This window comes from Asterias amurensis, chromosome 16 (genome assembly GCF_032118995.1).
Source record: "Asterias amurensis chromosome 16, ASM3211899v1".
NCBI classification, from domain to species: Eukaryota; Metazoa; Echinodermata; class Asteroidea; order Forcipulatida; family Asteriidae; genus Asterias; species Asterias amurensis.
The window spans coordinates 5833911-5856457 of record NC_092663.1 but is presented as its reverse complement, the minus strand read 5'-3'; the positions used below and the strand labels follow the sequence as shown (position 1 = coordinate 5856457).

Genomic DNA, 22547 nt, shown 5'->3' with positions numbered 1-22547 from the left:
ATCAACAAATCAAAATGATTACAATAAATCAACAACATGAACCCAGCGTTAATTGGAACGCTAGGTATTGTGTGGATCCTACATGAACGGAAAATCAACAAATCAAAATGATTACAATAAATCAACAACATGAACCCAGCGTTAATTGGAACGCTAGGTATTGTGTGGATCCTACATGAAAGGAAAATCAACAAATAAAAATGATTACAATAAATCACAACATGAACCCAGCGTTAATTGGAACGCTAGGTATTGTGTGGATCCTACATGAACAGAAAATCAACAAATAAAAATGATTACAATAAATCACAACATGAACCCAGCGTTAATTGGAACGCTAGGTATTGTGTGGATCCTACATGAACGGAAAATCAACAAATAAAAATGATTACAATAAATCAACAACATGAACCCAGCGTTAATTGGAACGCTAGCTATTGTACATTTGGTTTAGAACACAAATTGACGCACGAAACTATGAAATCATAGATACATTGTTGGCGTCAAGTTACTGCACAAGCTAAAAGCAATGCCAGAGACTTGTACAATACCATAGTCAGCATTTGAGAACAAGTTGTTTGTAAATGGCTACTGGACTTGATCATAATTTTCAGTTTTGACCACTAATCATTGGCAGATTGTTTTGTGTGCAACACCCTAAATGTGGGCTTACAACTTTCTTGAGTATATATACATATTTAAATCAAAATTTTCAGAGCAAAATTGGCCAATAATCAGTGGTAGCATCTTAATAGCGAGTTACATACCTGCTGAGTGAGTCTAAAGCTGGACCAATCAAATGATGTTTACGAGCCACTTTACCATAGTTAATAATAGACTGTGCTGAAGCATGTACACCCAACATGGCATGTTGCTGCTGCTGTAACAATCACAATACAATCAATTATCAATCATTTCATATCAATTCATACTTTAATATATACTTAGTTTGCAGTAACACCATGTATCTACTTCCAGGTAGAGTTTGTTCTTTATACATGTATTGTACTACCGCGGAGTAGATTATCAGATTGTTTGGGAGACTTCTCAGTTCTAAAAAGAACTGTCCTGCTTTTTAACTACTACAATACCTAGGCAGAAGGTATAGAAAATTGGCTGGGACTACTACTTTAGCTTTTAGAGCGAGTTCTCAAATTGGTCTCTACTCATACTTCCATGTTCAAACATATCTAACCTTTTTCCCAACAGAACTCAGGAAATATTCAATATCCCTGATGCAAATTTAACATCTATGAAAGATGTCAATTGACTTTACAAATGAGCATAACAAATTGATGTTAAAGGTGGAAGGTGGACTCAGTGGAAGGATGAATGTCAGTATGACTTACCTCCTTGGCTAGACTTCCTCTTGGTGTCTGGCTAGCTTCTAGACCAGCACGACTCTTCTGTTGAGAGATAAAGTAACATCAAGTCATTATGATATACAGAGAAAGCTATGCAGACTGTAGATCCAGATTGCATTATATTGATGAGAGATGATAATGATCAATGAACAGCAACTAGCTTTGCTTGCTTTAAAAAGAAATCATAAATAATGACGACACCTATTCATTTGCTACACCACCACATGACGGAGTATCCAGGCTTACCTCAACAATTCTGATTGGATTTGATTTGTTCTAAATCCAGATTTATAAAGAAAAACATAAGAAACCGCAAACATGTTGTAAAAGACCCTCGTGGGTAATTCTCCACTCAGTGTGTGGTCTCCTGTTCCAGTCCTTTGGGATGGTGACTCTACGAAGACGTCCAAGCCACAAAGGTCTTGACAAAAGGCTACTACAATTTGAAATAATGCATGATGAAGCTTCAGTCACTCAGCCACTTACCATATCCTGTGAATTCAGGTTGTCGTACGCACTCACAATAGCCTGGTAATGGTGTTGCCTCCACATAAAGATATCACTCCAGTGAGTCAAGTCATCAGACACCATAGGCAGACGATTCCTGACAAAAACAAATCAACAGTTTTCAAATCACAGTTTACACTTTAGCATGGCGGTTGCAGGCTAAAGGGTTACAACCCAACGCCCCCCCCCCTTCCCCCTTATTCCATTACTGGGTTTGGCATGTTGTGGCCCAACAGTCTAGTTCACCGGGCCCAAGCTCCGGTGTTGTCAGCAGTAGAGTGTTTGAATGCTGGTCATAACACTTGTATCCATGAGCAAGGCACTTAACCATAATTGCTTCGTAAAAAGTTGGGAAGGTAGTGCTAGTGGATGATACCCATGCCTACATCTTTACGGACTGAAAAGGGAGTAGCCATGTATCAGCCCCAGAAGTAGATGGCAACGTGTCCCTGTTAAAAGTCAATAGCCAAATTCAGTTAAGTGTGGCCCTCACCTTGAAGTGGCCGGTCCGGCCTTGTAAGTTGGGCAATATCTCGTACAAAAATCAATAATAATGACTACTTCCCAAGAGATGTTACTACAATGCATGACTAAACCCTTACCTCCATGTCTTGACAATAGCTTTCATATCATGTAGGCTTTGATTCCTGCCTAGATTAGCTGGTTGTAATCCTTGATGAATCTGAGACGCTTCATGGAGCTCAATAATACGCTGAGCTGCTTGTAACAATGGAGTATGAGCTTGAGTTACATAGTCTGGTAGACGACGCCATTCCTTAATAGCTTGACTGCTAGAACTCTCAACGAGTCGCTCAATCTAAAGTACATTCAAAACAACAGTTCCAGATTAGCAACAATGGTCACAAAAAGAGGCATGATATTTGCTCTTTGGAAAAAGTGTAGGAACAAGGATTAGAGTACTAAGTGCTAACCTACATGTACACTAAGTCACTGGACACCTTTGGTAACTGTCAAAGACCAGTATTCTCACTTGGTGTTTCCCAACATATGCATAAAATATTTTTTTACTGAAATGGTCGTTGAGGTTGCAAGAAAATAATGAAAGATAAACACCGTTGTTGTACAGATGCCTAAACGACTTCAGGACTTTGGTCTAGGCCTGATAAAACCCAACATGAAACCTGCCAGACCTCTTTAATAGTATAGATGAATGAATGTAGGATAACAATAATTGATTTACCCAACATGCAACCTGCCAGACCTCTTTAATATGAATGAATGAATGTAAGATGACAATAAGTGATTTACCCAACATGAAACCTGCCAGACCTCTTTAATATGAATGAATGAATGTAGGATAACAATAAGTGATTTACCCTTAATGAAACCTGCCAGACCTCTTTAATATGAATGAATGAATGTAGGATAACAATAAGTGATTTACCCAACATGAAACCTGCCAGACCTCTTTAATATGAATGAATGAATGTAGGATAACAATAAGTGGTTTACCCAACATGAAACCTGCCAGACCTCTTTAATATGAATGAATGAATGTAGGATAACAATAAGTGATTTACCCAACATGAAACCTGCCAGACCTCTTTAATATGAATGAATGAATGTAGGATAACAATAAGTGATTTACCCACCATGAAACCTGCCAGACCTCTTTAATATGAATGAATGAATGTAGGATGACAATAAGTGATTTACCCAACATGAAACCTGCCAGACCTCTTTAATATGAATGAATGAATGTAGGATAACAATAAGTGATTTACCCACCATGAAACCTGCCAGACCTCTTTAATATGAATGAATGAATGTAGGATGACAATAAGTGATTTACCCAACATGAAACCTGCCAGACCTCTTTAATATGAATGAATGAATGTAGGATAACAATAAGTGATTTACCCACCATGAAACCTGCCAGACCTCTTTAATATGAATGAATGAATGTAGGATGACAATAAGTGATTTACCCAACATGAAACCTGCCAGACCTCTTTAATATGAATGAATGAATGTAGGATAACAATAAGTGATTTACCCACCATGAAACCTGCCAGACCTCTTTAATATGAATGAATGAATGTAGGATAACAATAAGTGATTTACCCAACATGAAACCTGCCAGACCTCTTTAATATGAATGAATGAATGTAGGATAACAATAAGTGGTTTACCCAACATGAAACCTGCCAGACCTCTTTAATATGAATGAATGAATGTAGGATGACAATAAGTGATTTACCCAACATGAAACCTGCCAGACCTCTTTAATATGAATGAATGAATGTAGGATAACAATAAGTGCTTTACCCAACATGAAACCTGCCAGACCTCTTTAATATGAATGAATGAATGTAGGATGACAATAAGTGATTTACCCAACATGAAACCTGCCAGACCTCTTTAATATGAATGAATGAATGTAGGATAACAATAAGTGATTTACCCAACATGAAACCTGCCAGACCTCTTTAATATGAATGAATGAATGTAGGATAACAATAAGTGGTTTACCCAACATGAAACCTGCCAGACCTCTTTAATATGAATGAATGAATGTAGGATGACAATAAGTGATTTACCCAACATGAAACCTGCCAGACCTCTTTAATATGAATGAATGAATGTAGGATAACAATAAGTGATTTACCCACCATGAAACCTGCCAGACCTCTTTAATATGAATGAATGAATGTAGGATAACAATAAGTGATTTACCCACCATGAAACCTGCCAGACCTCTTTAATATGAATGAATGAATGTAGGATAACAATAAGTGATTTACCCACCATGAAACCTGCCAAACCTCTTTAATATGAATGAATGAATGTAGGATAACAATAAGTGATTTACCCAACATGAAACCTGCCAGACCTCTTTAATATGAATGAATGAATGTAGGATAACAATAAGTGATTTACTCAACATGAAACCTGCCAGACCTCTTTAATATGAATGAATGAATGTAGGATGACAATAAGTGATTTACCCAACATGAAACCTGCCAGACCTCTTTAATATGAATGAATGAATGTAGGATAACAATAAGTGATTTACTCAACATGAAACCTGCCAGACCTCTTTAATATGAATGAATGAATGTAGGATAACAATAAGTGATTTACCCAACATGAAACCTGCCAGACCTCTTTAATATGAATGAATGAATGTAGGATAACAATAAGTGCTTTACCCAACATGAAACCTGCCAGACCTCTTTAATATGAATGAATGAATGTAGGATGACAATAAGTGGTTTACCCAACATGAAACCTGCCAGACCTCTTTAATATGAATGAATGAATGTAGGATAACAATAAGTGATTTACCCAACATGAAACCTGCCAGACCTCTTTAATATGAATGAATGAATGTAGGATAACAATAAGTGATTTACCCAACATGAAACCTGCCAGACCTCTTTAATATGAATGAATGAATGTAGGATAACAATAAGTGATTTACCCACCATGAAACCTGCCAGACCTCTTTAATATGAATGAATGAATGTAGGATAACAATAAGTGATTTACCCAACATGAAACCTGCCAGACCTCTTTAATATGAATGAATGAATGTAGGATAACAATAAGTGCTTTACCCAACATGAAACCTGCCAAACCTCTTTAATATGAATGAATGAATGTAGGATAACAATAAGTGATTTACCCAACATGAAACCTGCCAGACCTCTTTAATATGAATGAATGAATGTAGGATAACAATAAGTGATTTACCCAACATGAAACCTGCCAGACCTCTTTAATATGAATGAATGAATGTAGGATAACAATAAGTGATTTACCCACCATGAAACCTGCCAGACCTCTTTAATATGAATGAATGAATGTAGGATGACAATAAGTGATTTACCCAACATGAAACCTGCCAGACCTCTTTAATATGAATGAATGAATGTAGGATAACAATAAGTGATTTACCCAACATGAAACCTGCCAGACCTCTTTAATATGAATGAATGAATGTAGGATAACAATAAGTGATTTACCCACCATGAAACCTGCCAGACCTCTTTAATATGAATGAATGAATGTAGGATAACAATAAGTGATTTACCCAACATGAAACCTGCCAGACCTCTTTAATATGAATGAATGAATGTAGGATAACAATAAGTGATTTACCCACCATGAAACCTGCCAGACCTCTTTAATATGAATGAATGAATGTAGGATAACAATAAGTGATTTACCCAACATGAAACCTGCCAGACCTCTTTAATATGAATGAATGAATGTAGGATAACAATAAGTGATTTACCCACCATGAAACCTGCCAGACCTCTTTAATATGAATGAATGAATGTAGGATAACAATAAGTGATTTACCCACCATGAAACCTGCCAGACATCTTTAATATGAATGAATGAATGTAGGATGACAATAAGTGATTTACCCACCATGAAACCTGCCAGACCTCTTTAATATGAATGAATGAATGTAGGATAACAATAAGTGATTTACCCTTAATGAAACCTGCCAAACCTCTTTAATATGAATGAATGAATGTAGGATAACAATAAGTGATTTACCCAACATGAAACCTGCCAGACCTCTTTAATATGAATGAATGAATGTAGGATAACAATAAGTGATTTACCCACCATGAAACCTGCCAGACCTCTTTAATATGAATGAATGAATGTAGGATAACAATAAGTGATTTACCCAACATGAAACCTGCCAGACCTCTTTAATATGAATGAATGAATGTAGGATAACAATAAGTGCTTTACCCAACATGAAACCTGCCAGACCTCTTTAATATGAATGAATGAATGTAGGATAACAATAAGTGATTTACCCAACATGAAACCTGCCAGACCTCTTTAATATGAATGAATGAATGTAGGATAACAATAAGTGCTTTACCCAACATGAAACCTGCCAGACCTCTTTAATATGAATGAATGAATGTAGGATAACAATAAGTGATTTACCCACCATGAAACCTGCCAGACCTCTTTAATATGAATGAATGAATGTAGGATAACAATAAGTGATTTACCCAACATGAAACCTGCCAGACCTCTTTAATATGAATGAATGAATGTAGGATAACAATAAGTGGTTTACCCAACATGAAACCTGCCAGACCTCTTTAATATGAATGAATGAATGTAAGATGACAATAAGTGCTTTACCCAACATGAAACCTGCCAGACCTCTTTAATATGAATGAATGAATGTAGGATAACAATAAGTGATTTACCCAACATGAAACCTGTCAGACCTCTTTAATATGAATGAATGAATGTAGGATAACAATAAGTGATTTACCAGGGTGAGATTCTTTTCATCTGGATGGCAGATTGCTATGAAGCCTCGATATAGATTGACCTTCCAATTCATCTCACGAGGGCAGCTCTGTTCCACCTGTTATATCAACATAAATTATTACAACTAGTTAAGATAACCATCGTTCCAATGTCTCTGCTTCTCATTGTTTTATTCCAACTACTACAGTGGCGTGTCGTGGCCTAGCGGTTAAGAGCACCAAACTCAAGCTCTGGTGTTTCTGATAAGTAGAGTGTGGGGTTCGTGACACTCCTGTCCTTAAGCAAGACAAACCATGATGCTTTGTCCTTCAAATGGGATGTAAAGCCGTTAGTCCCATGTCTCATGTAAGGCACATAAAAGAACTCAGTGCACTTATCAAAAAGAGAAGGGGTTCGCCCCAGTGTTCGCCCCAGTTTTCCTGGTTGGATTGGCAGCATATTGCGCCACAGCACCTTGTAAACCATTACATGGTGCTATGTAAAAGGAGTAGGTCTCATACGTAGTCACATACCTTGCAGGCAAATACTGAATGTTAAAGCGCCTTCAACGTCACTGAATGATGGATATGAGTGCTATACAAGAATCCTTATTACCTGAGCTAATGCTTCCTTCATTGCAGACCAATTAGGCACTCTCCAAGCACTCTCCAATACTAGATGCGGATTAGTTTGTCCTTTAGCATTGCCATAATCCATCAATAGATCCCATTGACTTAGCTCTCTAGAACAGCGAATCCAATGCTGTTCCCATATCTGATATTCAGAGAATACTGCTGGAGCTGCTGGCCCAGAGTTATGCTCAGCACGGGCTTTGGACATCACCTACAAAGGAATAAATGCAAATATTTATTACACGCCGATATTGTTTAGAATTGTTCTAATATTTTTATCTTGTTGCCTATATGGCCAGACTGTGTGTGTACGGATTTCATTCTTAAATCCTTGTGCGTTGTTCCTTGAGCAACATTTGTATCTGCCTTTCATAACTTTTAAATTTTTTGTGAGCAAATTAATTTCTGTTGTAAAAGGCTACGCAAACTTCGGGGAGTATAAGTCAAGGTGGGAAGGCATGGTAGAAGTACACTAAAGGCTAGTCATAGTAACTTTCCACCTGGCAGCGGAAGAAAGAGTCCAATGCAGACACAGCTTAAGACTGACCAAGATCCCAAGGTCCCAAGGTTCGTTAGCAATTCTTACCCCTTCATAGGCAGCCTGAGCCTGTTCATAGAAACCTTGTTGCTCATATGCTATGGCAGTTGAAGTCTCAGGAAACTTGCAGCGTTTCTGCCAGAGTCCGGCCCACATATCTTCCTCTTGAAGCCTCTCATAAATCTCTGCTAAGGAATCCAAGGTCTCCTGTGTCATCAAATACACAATAATAATTAATAACAATTAACCATTTTTTACAATTAACCATTTTTATAAAGCGCATAACACATAGTAATTAAACATGTCCCTATGCGCTCTAGAGAAAAACACAACAGAATACAAATACGAGATATACTGGGTAAAAAAAAAATGCATGAACTAAATGTTAAACAACATGATCACTGTGTCAAATTCTCAAATGTAAATATGAACGGCAACAATCATGGCTAATCTTTTTGTTACAAAGACACCAAATAAAGAGAACATAAATATTGAGTAACTCTTTGTAGATCTTGAGTTTGAGAAACTCAAGTACTTTCAACTCTTCATTAACACAGTACTGGTTAATTAATTTACAAACAACATTAAGAAGATTAATATGAAATAAATGTAGCGTGTCATGGCCTAGCGGATAAGAGCACTGGACTCAATCACTGGTGTTTCTGATCAGCAAAGTGTGGGTTCAGGTCCAAGTCATGAAACTTGTGTCCTTAAGCAAGACAACTAACCATGATGCTTTGTCCTGCGGAATGGACGTAAAGCCGTTGGTCCTGTGTGTTGTGTAGGGCACGTAAAAGAATCTATTTCATAATATTGAAAAGAGAAGGGGCTTGCCCCGGTGTTCCTGGTTTGATTGGCAGCATATTGCCCCACATAATTCAAACATAGTGATGAATATGAGCGCTACATGTATAAAAGAAGCCACTATTATTATTAATAAAGGTCAAACCTTGTGGCCGTTTGCAGCCGCTATGGGCATTTTGGTACAAGCCCCTTTTGGTTGCTAAGGTCTCAAAAAGGTTAAGGATAACCCACTATAAACAATGTGCATTAACACTGACTACTATAAGACAATCTGCTTTACATTGTGATAGCCAACCTGTTGTGTTGTAGAGGCATTATCTGGTTCATAGAAGTCATATACATTGAGAGTCCGTGGTCGATGTTGTGTACTGAAGCCGCTCTCTATTGCACTCTGTTCTAACATCAGCGCTGACCGATGCCACAAGTTATGATTCCTACCAAGATACTAGAAGAAAAAAAATATATAACAACTACAGTTAGATTGGTAAATACTCCAAATCTTTAAAGGCACTGGACACTATTGGTCACTACTCAAAATAATTGTTGCCATAAAAACCTACTTAGTAACGAGCAATGGAGAGCTATTGATAGTATAAAACATTGTGAGAAACAGCTCGAACGAGGTAATATTTCTAACTCAAATCAGGCACCATCTGAAGCAACGTAGTCTTTGAGAAAGAGGTAGTTTTTCACTCAAATATTACAAGACTGCAGAAACCCTGACTAGAGTAGTGTCTTACACACTAGACCACCAAGATTGCCCGGTAGCTAGACGCAGTTTACCCTGACTAGAGTAGTGTCTTACACACTAGACCACCAAGATTGCCCGGTAGCTAGACGCAGTTTACCCTGACTAGAGTAGTGTCTTACACACTAGACCACCAAGATTCCCCCGTAGCTAGAGGCAATTTAAATCACATATTTTAGCAGTCGTTATTGCAACGATTTAATAGATTTGCATCGGGGATATGCAAATATGAGTAACATGCCAGTGATTTTTTTCCCCACAGAACTCAGGAAAGTATACAGTGCTAACACATATCAATGTTAGGGTAAAATCAAAACTAAAAGGTCTGTACTGATGCTGAAAATGCTGTAATGACTACAAACAGATTTAACGGATCCTTACCTTAAGAATACATGGGCGTAAGGTGACTGGTGGAACACATACAGAGATTGCTTCTACAAACGTGTTTATGACACTAGGTGTACTATCCTTCTGATATAAATGACTTCCACTACATAGAAATGGGCTCAACTCCTGTGCCAGTAACTGCAGAAATACAAAACACAAACATACACAGATTCAACTGACACTGATAATGATAGTAGAAAGCTTCCCTTGAAATATAACTTGCTGAGGTGCTGTAGTTTTTGAGAAATGAGTAAAACAATTTTACGCAAAACATTTTCAACTCTGTGAGATGAAAATTATTTTAGTATGTTCAAAGGATTTATGCGTCTCTCCTGAAAACATTGCTCTGTGATTTTTCATTTTTCACAAAAACTTGTCGACTTATGAAGTTGAAATTTCTACTGGTATAGTTTATCACATACATCTTGATTCACGATGAGTAGGGATTCATAATGCCAAATATTAATGCTTCAACTACTCAAGTATTTACTTTGAGTGAACAGATTAAGTTGAGGCAAGTGAAATAAAGACAAATAAGACTAACCGTTTGTTGTTTTTCATTGAGTATTTTCCAGAGTCGTTTAAAGAGATCAATCCATAGATGATGAGTCATGTTAGTATCACTATGACATAGCTGAGATAGAGCTGACAATAAGTTGAAGGTCTGAAATAATAACATACCATCAATACTGATCGTTAGTAAAACAGCAACTAGAGACCACTGGTTACATCCATAGGGAATAATTTGACGAGAAGGAAATAGTGCAATAAGTTGTAATGGGTTCATACCTTGACATCAGTAAGTGACTCAATAAACTTGACATCTTTAGTAATCACTGTCTGTAACTGCTGTAATGGGTTCATACCTTGACATCAGTAAGTGACTCAATAAACTTGGCATCTTTAGTAATCACTGTCTGTAACTGCTGTAATGGGTTCATACCTTGACATCAGTAAGTGACTCAATAAACTTGACATCTTTAGTAATCACTGTCTGTAACTGCTGTAATGGGTTCATACCTTGACATCAATAAGTGACTCAATAAACTTGACATCTTTAGTAATCACTGTCTGTAACTGCTGTAATGGGTTCATACCTTGACATCAATAAGTGACTCAATAAACTTGACATCTTTAGTAATCACTGTCTGTAACTGCTGTAATGGGTTCATACCTTGACATCAGTAAGTGACTCAATAAACTTGGCATCTTTAGTAATCACTGTCTGTAACTGCTGTAATGGGTTCATACCTTGACATCAGTAAGTGACTCAATAAACTTGACATCTTTAGTAATCACTGTCTGTAACTGCTGTAATGGGTTCATACCTTGACATCAATAAGTGACTCAATAAACTTGACATCTTTAGTAATCACTGTCTGTAACTGCTGTAATGGGTTCATACCTTGACATCAGTAAGTGACTCAATAAACTTGGCATCTTTAGTAATCACTGTCTGTAACTGCTGATATGGGTTCATACCTTGACATCAGTAAGTGACTCAATAAACTTGACATCTTTAGTAATCACTGTCTGTAACTGCTGTTATGGGTTCATACCTTGACATCAGTAAGTGACTCAATAAACTTGGCATCTTTAGTAATCACTGTCTGTAACTGCTGTAATGGGTTCATACCTTGACATCAGTAAGTGACTCAATAAACTTGACATCTTTAGTAATCACTGTCTGTAACTGCTGTAATGGGTTCATACCTTGACATCAGTAAGTGACTCAATAAACTTGGCATCTTTAGTAATCACTGTCTGTAACTGCTGTAATGGGTTCATACCTTGACATCAGTAAGTGACTCAATAATCTTGACATCTTTAGTAATCACTGTCTGTAACTGCTGTAATGGGTTCATACCTTGACATCAGTAAGTGACTCAATAAACTTGGCATCTTTAGTAATCACTGTCTGTAACTGCTGTAATGGGTTCATACCTTGACATCAGTAAGTGACTCAATAAACTTGGCATCTTTAGTAATCACTGTCTGTAACTGCTGTAATGGGTTCATACCTTGACATCAGTAAGTGACTCAATAAACTTGGCATCTTTAGTAATCACCGTCTGTAACTGCTGTAATGGGTTCATACCTTGACATCAGTAAGTGACTCAATAAACTTGGCATCTTTAGTAATCACTGTCTGTAACTGCTGTAATGGGTTCATACCTTGACATCAGTAAGTGACTCAATAAACTTGGCATCTTTAGTAATCACTGTCTGTAACTGCTGTAATGGGTTCATACCTTGACATCAGTAAGTGACTCAATAAACTTGGCATCTTTAGTAATCACTGTCTGTAACTGCTGTAATGGGTTCATACCTTGACATCAGTAAGTGACTCAATAAACTTGGCATCTTTAGTAATCACTGTCTGTAACTGCTGTAATGGGTTCATACCTTGACATCAGTAAGTGACTCAATAAACTTGGCATCTTTAGTAATCACTGTCTGTAACTGCTGTAATGGGTTCATACCTTGACATCAGTAAGTGACTCAATAAACTTGACATCTTTATTAATCACTGTCTGTAACTGCTGTAATGGGTTCATACCTTGACATCAGTAAGTGACTCAATAAACTTGGCATCTTTAGTAATCACTGTCTGTAACTGCTGTAATGGGTTCATACCTTGACATCAGTAAGTGACTCAATAAACTTGGCATCTTTAGTAATCACTGTCTGTAACTGCTGTAATGGGTTCATACCTTGACATCAGTAAGTGACTCAATAAACTTGGCATCTTTAGTAATCACTGTCTGTAACTGCTGTAATGGGTTCATACCTTGACATCAGTAAGTGACTCAATAAACTTGACATCTTTAGTAATCACTGTCTGTAACTGCTGTAATGGGTTCATACCTTGACATCAGTAAGTGACTCAATAAACTTGGCATCTTTAGTAATCACTGTCTGTAACTGCTGTAATGGGTTCATACCTTGACATCAGTAAGTGACTCAATAAACTTGGCATCTTTAGTAATCACTGTCTGTAACTGCTGTAATGGGTTCATACCTTGACATCAGTAAGTGACTCATTAAACTTGGCATCTTTAGTAATCACTGTCTGTAACTGCTGTAATGGGTTCATACCTTGACATCAGTAAGTGACTCAATAAACTTGGCATCTTTAGTAATCACTGTCTGTAACTGCTGTAATGGGTTCATACCTTGACATCAGTAAGTGACTCAATAAACTTGGCATCTTTAGTAATCACCGTCTGTAACTGCTGTAATGGGTTCATACCTTGACATCAGTAAGCGACTCAATAAACTTGGCATCTTTAGTAATCACTGTCTGTAACTGCTGTAATGGGTTCATACCTTGACATCAGTAAGTGACTCAATAAACTTGGCATCTTTAGTAATCACTGTCTGTAACTGCCGTAATGGGTTCATACCTTGACATCAGTAAGTGACTCAATAAACTTGGCATCTTTAGTAATCACTGTCTGTAACTGCTGTAATGGGTTCATACCTTGACATCAGTAAGTGACTCAATAAACTTGGCATCTTTAGTAATCACTGTCTGTAACTGCTGTAATGGGTTCATACCTTGACATCAGTAAGTGACTCAATAAACTTGGCATCTTTAGTAATCACTGTCTGTAACTGCTGTAATGGGTTCATACCTTGACATCAGTAAGTGACTCAATAAACTTGGCATCTTTAGTAATCACTGTCTGTAACTGCTGTAATGGGTTCATACCTTGACATCAGTAAGTGACTCAATAAACTTGGCATCTTTAGTAATCACTGTCTGTAACTGCTGTAATGGGTTCATACCTTGACATCAGTAAGTGACTCAATAAACTTGGCATCTTTAGTAATCACTGTCTGTAACTGCTGTAATGGGTTCATACCTTGACATCAGTAAGTGACTCAATAAACTTGGCATCTTTAGTAATCACTGTCTGTAACTGCTGTAATGGGTTCATACCTTGACATCAGTAAGTGACTCAATAAACTTGGCATCTTTAGTAATCACTGTCTGTAACTGCTGTAATGGGTTCATACCTTGACATCAGTAAGTGACTCAATAAACTTGGCATCTTTAGTAATCACTGTCTGTAACTGCTGTAATGGGTTCATACCTTGACATCAGTAAGTGACTCAATAAACTTGGCATCTTTAGTAATCACTGTCTGTAACTGCTGTAATGGGTTCATACCTTGACATCAGTAAGTGACTCAATAAACTTGGCATCTTTAGTAATCACTGTCTGTAACTGCTGTAATGGGTTCATACCTTGACATCAGTAAGTGACTCAATAAACTTGGCATCTTTAGTAATCACTGTCTGTAACTGCTGTAATGGGTTCATACCTTGACATCAGTAAGTGACTCAATAAACTTGGCATCTTTAGTAATCACTGTCTGTAACTGCTGCTTAGGATCATTACTTCTCTTAGATGAAGATGTAGCTGCTCCTTCTGTTGTACTTCCTCCCTCTGGATGAGTCATTTCAATGTCTATTTCAATATCCTATAAAAGAAGAACACATGAGAACATATCAACATGGGATAAAGAGACAAGCTGTGTTAACAAAGTAATGAATGAGGTATCAGTTTGGTGAACTAGTCTCCACTTCTATTTTTATTATTAGGCTTTCTTGATGGTCGGTGTTAAGTTACTAGTTTAGAACTTAAACCACTTCACTAGCCAAAAACCCAATGGAGAGGAGTTAATGGCGGATGTATTAGTTTTAAGTGTGTGAGCAAAACTATTCCAGAGTAAACCCATAACATAGGTTTGTTCCACTCGCACAAACGACTCACAACTGTTCGCACAAACGATTTTAATCATTTTAATGATTGGTGCGTTTACGCGATGTCAATATGGCGGCGCCCTGAAATGAAGATGGCGCGCACCATACGTAGTTTTTTTAAAACTTTGTTTTTGCTGCAATAGTCCTCTTGTTGACATCATTAAATCAACTAATTAACTTTGTTATTCCAAATCTGCATTATCATCCACCGAAAATACAATGTAATTATGTTTGTGACAAAGAAATAATACCGTATGCTTGTCTGCCATTTTAAAAAGCACTCGCCAACCCCTCAGAAGTATGTTCGCCTTAAGTTGCCAACGCTCGCCAATGGTGGCGGCGAATAACTCGTTCCACTTGAAATTGTTGGCGAACGTGAGCAACTGTTGGCAACGTTTGCGCGAGTGGAACGCACCCCAGGTAGGGTATGAAAACCAAATCCACATAGTGTCCATGGTAGAATTTTAAAAAGGGTCCAAGAGGTGGAGAGGAAAGATACCGCTCAAACTATTGTCAGCAAAACCATTCAATGGATAAGTAAGGCCCGGTTCACAAATGTGAATGCAAGGTGAATTTTGACATCACAGCTCTGCTTTCGCAGCAAACATTCTGCAGGAATTGAGCACAGCTCAACTGTTGCGAATTATGACATCAAAATTGTATCGTATCCGCATTGACAGGAAGTGTGAATGGGGCTTAAGTTGAATCGTTAAGTGCATTAAACCAAGCAATATGATTCAATTCAATTCAATTCAAAAATGGTTTATTAAAACATGACTCGCAGTTAAAAAACTGAATTGCACATGTCAACATCATAATATGTTAAAAAAATTACATCAAGTAGAAGTTAATAAAGAAAAGGACATCAAATAAGAAATTATTATTGTATACATTGTCAAAAATACATTGGTATTAAAAATCAGTAGGCACAATTATTATATATACACACATAATTATATTAAAAATCATTTAACAGACTGACAATTTGAGGAATTGCACTTTGTTTGTAGCGAACTGTTTTACATCTGGGTGGGTCATATTTGTTGGTGTGTCTTAAATTAATCTGACAGTTTCTATGGGGAGGTAGCCAATTTCTACACGTGTGATGGGATTCGATTGAATAAGCAAAATCGCTACACAGTTTGTCTCGACGGTTTTCAAGGGTTTCAAGTTTACACACATTTAAAGCTTCCCTATAAGTAGAATAATTCTTACCAAAAATTATCCGACACACCCTTTTTTGAATACGTTCCAATTTGTTGACCTGCTCTTTAGTTAGATTACCATTGAACAAAGGGACACAGTAGTCTAAAACAGGTCTTACATAACCCTTGTAAATTGCCAATAGATCGTTCACAGGTAGATTATGAGAATGTAAACAACGCAACATGTACAACTTTCTGTTACATTTTTTGATTATCTCATTGACATGTCTGTCCCACTTTAAATTGTCTTGAATGATTCTTTACTTACTGACAACACACTCTTACCTCATCTTTATGGGATTCCATATCTACTTGTACATCCATTGGTTCCTCCTTGATGTTAATAGCTATTGAGAAAGCTTTCTTGTCTTGACTGTCAGCCAGATCAATAACTGATGAGATACATGGAAGCTGAGCTGAGTTGGTACTAGTCACGGATGTACCAGTTACACTAACTGCCATGATTAACTGTCAACATAAACAACATGCAATATCAATAACTGATGAGATACACAGAAGCTGAGCTGAGTTGGTACTAGTCACGGATGTACCAGTTACACTAACTGCCATGATTAACTGTCAACATAAACAACATGCATTATCAATAATAACCAATTCTTATATAGCGCCTTTCACAACAACGTCTCAATGCACTTGACATTATAGTGCCCTGGTCATTGGGCCAGTAACATTCCTTTAAAGGGCTGATACTTCACAGAGGCATCTGAAGAGATTGCCTGCATGTTGTGAGCAAGGAGGCTGTTCAAATGCCCTGAACCATTTGACACAGCAACTGTCTCTGTAGTCTGAGTAATTCAAATGTAAGCGTTACATCGTAACTAAGCAAGTCATTGTACCAGATGTTCAAATCTAACTCGCATTGCTTATTAAGTGATACACAACAATACAAATGATTAATGTACAGTGTAGCTAGAATACATGACATACCTGTATACATTGCTTGAGCCAATAGTGAGTTCCCATTAGCTAGAATACATGACATACCTGTATACATTGCTTGAGCCAATAGTGAGTTCCCATTAGCTAGAATACATGACATACCTGTATACATTGCTTGAGCCAATAGTGAGTTCCCATTAGCTAGAATACATGACATACCTGTATACATTGCTTGAGCCAATAGTGAGTTCCCATTAGCTAGAATACATGACATACCTGTATACATTGCTTGAGCCAATAGTGAGTTCCCATTAGCTAGAATACATGACATACCTGTATACATTGCTTGAGCCAATAGTGAGTTCCCATGGCTTCCCAGCTCTGTGATGCTGTAATATACAGTAATCGGTCAAACAAGCGTCTCTTGATACTACCATTGAATACCTGTATATAAACAAAGCAATACAAAACGCCATTATCTTAAGAACCGAGTGTATTCATTGATTGAAGCATTGATACAGCAAAAACACAGCAAAAACGCATACAAAATTCGGAATGTTAAACGATAAACTAATTAAAGTGATAAACAAGAAGGACAAAAACCCACAAAATTATCTAAAGGATAGCCCCAAGAGCCAATAAGTGATTTCCGTTAGAATTGCTTCTTTGTACTGATCTGGAGGTTGTTGGTTCGAGTCCCACTCTAGTCAATACTTCTTTTACACAACCCATAATCAATATATTATCAAGCTAAACTCACCTCAAAGAACTTTTGATGTATCTTTGGTTGTTGGCATCTTAGTCCAGCCAAGAAAGCTGGCTCTAACTTTGATGTCAATTCACTGCCCATCAAAGACTCATCTCTGTGTCAAACATTCAGGATAACATAGTTGAGTCATTTTCATTTATAAAGGGCAATATTTGTCTCATCTTGTTTCCATAACATTTACATAAAAGGCAGTTTCTGTTTAATTAAAAAAACATTCATAAATACCACAGACAGTTTCTCTACTCCTATTGGTGGAGAGCGTGTCACGTGGGTGTGCATAAACCTTTTGTTAAAGACTGGTAAAAAGTGTTAATTCATGGACGTGACATGCGACATTGCACCTGTTCTTATAAGACAGTCTCTTCATTCCTATTGGTCGAGAGCAATGGCTGAAACAGTTGTGCCACATCACGCGATACGCGCGACCTTCACAGCATTCCCTTATAAGGAGTTGTTTACGCGAGGGCAGCGGAGGGCTCTACCATTTCATAGCTGGAGGGGTGTTGTGTTGAAAGAAATCATTTAACAACTACAATTTTTGCATTTATTTTACTTTTTGACCAACAAGTGATGATGTTTTTGACCGAAAAGGTATTTATGAATGGGAATCAAAGTGTGTTGAATCGGTTTTCAACTAGTGGTTTAAACCCGCCGAGGCCTGGTTCTTTATAATTTAGCTTGACTTTGTCTCGGTAAATTATCAAGAACCAGGCCTCGTTGGGATTAAACCACTAGTTGAAAACCTCTTCACCACACATTGATTCCGTTATTATATACCACGCTTTTTTTTGTACTTATCAACCTTTAAAAGAACTACAAATCTTGTATCCTGAAATCCTAAACTGTAGTTTACAGGAACATTCTGTAGGAACACAATGGATGACCTAAGTACACCTGGTGTAGCCTCTAATAAACTGTTCAGGCTAATTGATTACAGTTTTTCTAATTTTTCAAAGGGCGAAAACAAAATAAAAAACAGATCAACCTAAAAATAGAAGGATAATCATGACTGAGTTTAGGAACTAAAGCGACACCCAGCATTTCTTTGAAGGTTATTGTTACCTTTTGTAGATCAAGTTTTTGGCCATGACATGAATCCCTAATCAATGTGAATGAAGATGTTTGTTATATAATGTTTCTGTAGAAGTTTCAGCTTTATTTTGAGAACTAAGTGAAAATCACAGATCAAGGGTTTCAGCAGAGTCACATAAATCTGTTGTACATGCTAAAATAAATTTTCATGAAAATACTTTAATAATTTCTCAAAAACTTTAGCACCTCAGCAAGTTTTATTATAAGGGAAGCGTTCTACCATCATTATCTTTAAACTGTATAAGTTTAAAGTAAGTCTGTGAACACTTCTAATTTTAAGACATAATTGTATGTTACCTGTATACCCAGTTCACAAGCTCCAAGAACAGTGCATTCAAGTCTGAATCATCAGGGAATCTTTTCTCTACATATTGCATGAGTTTGACTAATAAGACTGACTTCTCTCTGGGCGATGGCGATTGGTTCATCAATAGAGGAGTCTGTAGGATCAAACATACGCAGCAATTCAATAATCAGATTAGTATTATTAATATCAATATTTATTTGCCAATCCACCTATAATTTATTTTTTTTCATTGTATTTAGAATACTCTTCCAATATTTTAGCGTCATTTCAGCGCTACTTAACTATTCACTTTGGTTTCACCCTAAAACCAATGTGTGTATTAGCACTGTATACTCAGACTGTATTACAGACTATAAACTCTCTAAGATAATGACCTATGTCCAGTGATTTCAAGAAAATGAGCATTGAATGTTACCTACAAGCAGGAAACTAAAGAGTCTTACCTTGGCCTTGACCCATTCTTCTACCATCTTAACCACAGTCTTCATAACCTTAGCATCAGGTGATTTCTCAATGAGTTGAGTCAAGACGATCTGAATGAAGTTCCTTCTCATATCAGTACTCATTACACCAATACGATTCTTAACCAGATCTAAACTGATGATTAGAAGCTCTGAGGCCACTGTTAAACAAACCAATATAGAACAACATTCAGCATTATACACGGTAACAAAATGCAGACTTGTATGGCAAAAAAGCTAATACACAAAATTTCACAAGCTGACATAGAGGGCGCATTATGTTGCCAATTAAGAACGATAATAATAGACCTCATGCATTGACGTCAACCAGCCACTATCTTGGAGGTAAACAGATGATAAAACAATGGAAACGCGCAGCTTTTGCGCGCAGTGAACAGGATCGGCCAATGAACAATCTCCCTTTGTCCTCCATGCAAGGGCGAAATTACATCATATGCATAAGGTCTATAACAATAAGAATAAGATGAACACTTATTATGCGCCGATATCCATCTAGCGAAAAGCAAGGTTTACTGAAAACTTACATGAAGTTGACTCTGTACTGCTTGGTGTTAGATGTTCTCGAGTCATTTTCTGTAGAGCTCTCATGAATACAGATATCAAGCGGTCAATGTAAGCAATGTTGTTAGTACAAGCTGCCTTCAAGATCATCAATGTACCAAATAGACTAGTGGTAGGTGTACCAGTAGCTGCCCTGTAATAGTAATAACGGATATCAAGCGGTCAATGTAAGCAATGTTGTTAGAACAAGCTGCCTTCAAGATCATCAATGTACCAAATAGACTAGTGGTAGGTGTACCAGTAGCTGCCCTGTAATAGTAATCACATAACATACAAACCAATATCAATGCTATGCTGTGTAACCAGGACTTATCAAGTCCTGGGCCCAATAAGGCTCTGCTTATTATATGGCCCTTATTATTATGGGAGTTTCAGTCAATATCAAGTTTTTATGGAGACAAAAAACACAAGCAAAGATTAAAATACGAGCAATTGACTTCAGGTTGAAAACTTGGTTGAAATGTTTAAAGAACAGATGTTTTAATGAGATAAATTTCATAATGAGAGATTTTCAACAAAACATTAAGAAGCATAAAGTTTGCACTTCCAAGTTATAAAAAATACAAATGTTAGAAAGTGTTTTGTTATTAAATGATATTTTCCCTTACTTTTCATATGCAGTAAGTCCTTCATAGATGACTTTTCCAACACTTGCATATAGACACTCTAACTCCTCATACTTCGATGCCACATTAGATGTACCTAGAAATGTAATAAAGACTAACAATTATGTCATCATGGTCAAGATAAGCTGTCTAATTTGCTTCATTTAAATTTGACAAAGTCAGTTTGAATTCCGGTCATGACACTTCTGTCCGTGAGCAAGATGCTTAACTATATAATTGCTTCTCTTCACCCAGGGGTATAAATGGGTACTTGCGAGAGTAGTAGTTGATATTGTGAATGAAAAATTCCTCGACAGCTCAGGGCTGTATACTCCCCAAGGAGCTGAGAAAAGTTAAAGGAATGTTATTGACCCAATGACCAGGGAACTACTATAAAACCACTATGATACGTTTATTAAAAAATGCGCTATACAAGAAATAGTTATTATTATTATAGGTGCTCATAATTTCTTCTCAGATGTTCTTTCTACTACACTCCTAGACACTTATAACAAATATACATAGAGACTTTAAGATGATAGTAAATGACTTACTTGACTCCGTAGGGAAGATGTTCATGAGTTTGACAAGCAGAGCATGTACAGATCGAATAACCTTAGTATTAGCACAGGTTAAACATGCAGCTACACCTCGCTGCAATGGCTTCAAACTCGTCAGGATCAACTGCTTCGTCTGAAATCAAACACATCAATTCATGTCGATAAACTATTAATAATAGTAAACTTGGTGGTACAACCATGTTATAATTCTATTTGAGGGAGTGTTGGCTCTGAAATTGCTGATTTGGTCTCCAAGTTTCGGACAGTATAATCTGTTCGTCTTTTTTGTTTGCTTTCTCCTGAAGACGAGCAGAGTATACTGACATACAAGGGTTATTTAAAGGGTAACCAAACTAGAAAACAGACTAAACTAGGTTGAATACCATGCCTGTTACTGCAATAAAATCCAACTGGTATATTGATGTATCAAATAACTTACCATTACTCCCAAGAGGAAGTTGAGTACATCTAAACCAGCGCATATATTACCAAAGTTAGCTTGAGCTGGTTGGTCCTGCAATCAATCAATAATAATAATATCTCTTGTCAATTAATCAATACTAACAATATCTATTGTCAATTAATAGTAACAATATTATCTCTTGTCAATTAATTAACAGTAACAACATAAACAAACTAAACTATGAAGAATATTCTGCATGGATTATAAAATACTCACCACAGATAAGAATAACTTGTCCATGAAGTTGAGTCTAAGTTCACTAGTTGGCCATACATCGGTCCTGAGTGCTATTTTGAGTAGCGCTATACAACGACGTGACAGTAACTCGCCTGGTGAACCTGCACTCGTTGTTCCTAGCTCAATTACTTGACACGCTACACGTAGCAAGAAGTTTACTACAGCATCAGAATAAATCTTGTCGATCGGTTTACTGGCTTCGGAGGAAATGCTGCGAACACTCTGCCAAATATAGAAACAAGTATGGATCTTTTTAGTTTAGCTCAACTATACTTGCCTTCATAGATTCCAAACAAAAAGCCCTCTATTCAGAAAGCCTAAATTGGTCTGAGCTTGTGATAACAATCATCAGTG

General features: G+C 37.0%; 1 protein-coding gene across 1 annotated transcript in view; it reads right to left on the bottom strand.

The window, feature by feature from the left end:
• Positions 1-22547, bottom strand: part of LOC139948671 (transformation/transcription domain-associated protein-like) — an 86230-nt gene that overhangs the window by 17209 nt on the left and 46474 nt on the right. The window contains exons 45-65 of the mRNA XM_071946900.1: positions 22173-22415; positions 21933-22007; positions 21488-21626; positions 20937-21030; positions 20292-20461; positions 19729-19907; positions 19276-19418; positions 17878-17980; positions 17451-17561; positions 16503-16685; positions 14571-14729; positions 10784-10903; positions 10234-10377; positions 9400-9549; positions 8349-8507; positions 7746-7973; positions 7153-7248; positions 2474-2688; positions 1851-1968; positions 1350-1406; positions 768-880 (exon numbers count right to left, since the gene is read on the bottom strand). Of these exons, the coding sequence (XP_071803001.1) occupies positions 768-880; positions 1350-1406; positions 1851-1968; positions 2474-2688; positions 7153-7248; positions 7746-7973; positions 8349-8507; positions 9400-9549; positions 10234-10377; positions 10784-10903; positions 14571-14729; positions 16503-16685; positions 17451-17561; positions 17878-17980; positions 19276-19418; positions 19729-19907; positions 20292-20461; positions 20937-21030; positions 21488-21626; positions 21933-22007; positions 22173-22415 (2999 nt within the window). The remainder of the gene's footprint in view (positions 1-767; positions 881-1349; positions 1407-1850; positions 1969-2473; positions 2689-7152; positions 7249-7745; positions 7974-8348; positions 8508-9399; positions 9550-10233; positions 10378-10783; positions 10904-14570; positions 14730-16502; positions 16686-17450; positions 17562-17877; positions 17981-19275; positions 19419-19728; positions 19908-20291; positions 20462-20936; positions 21031-21487; positions 21627-21932; positions 22008-22172; positions 22416-22547) is intronic.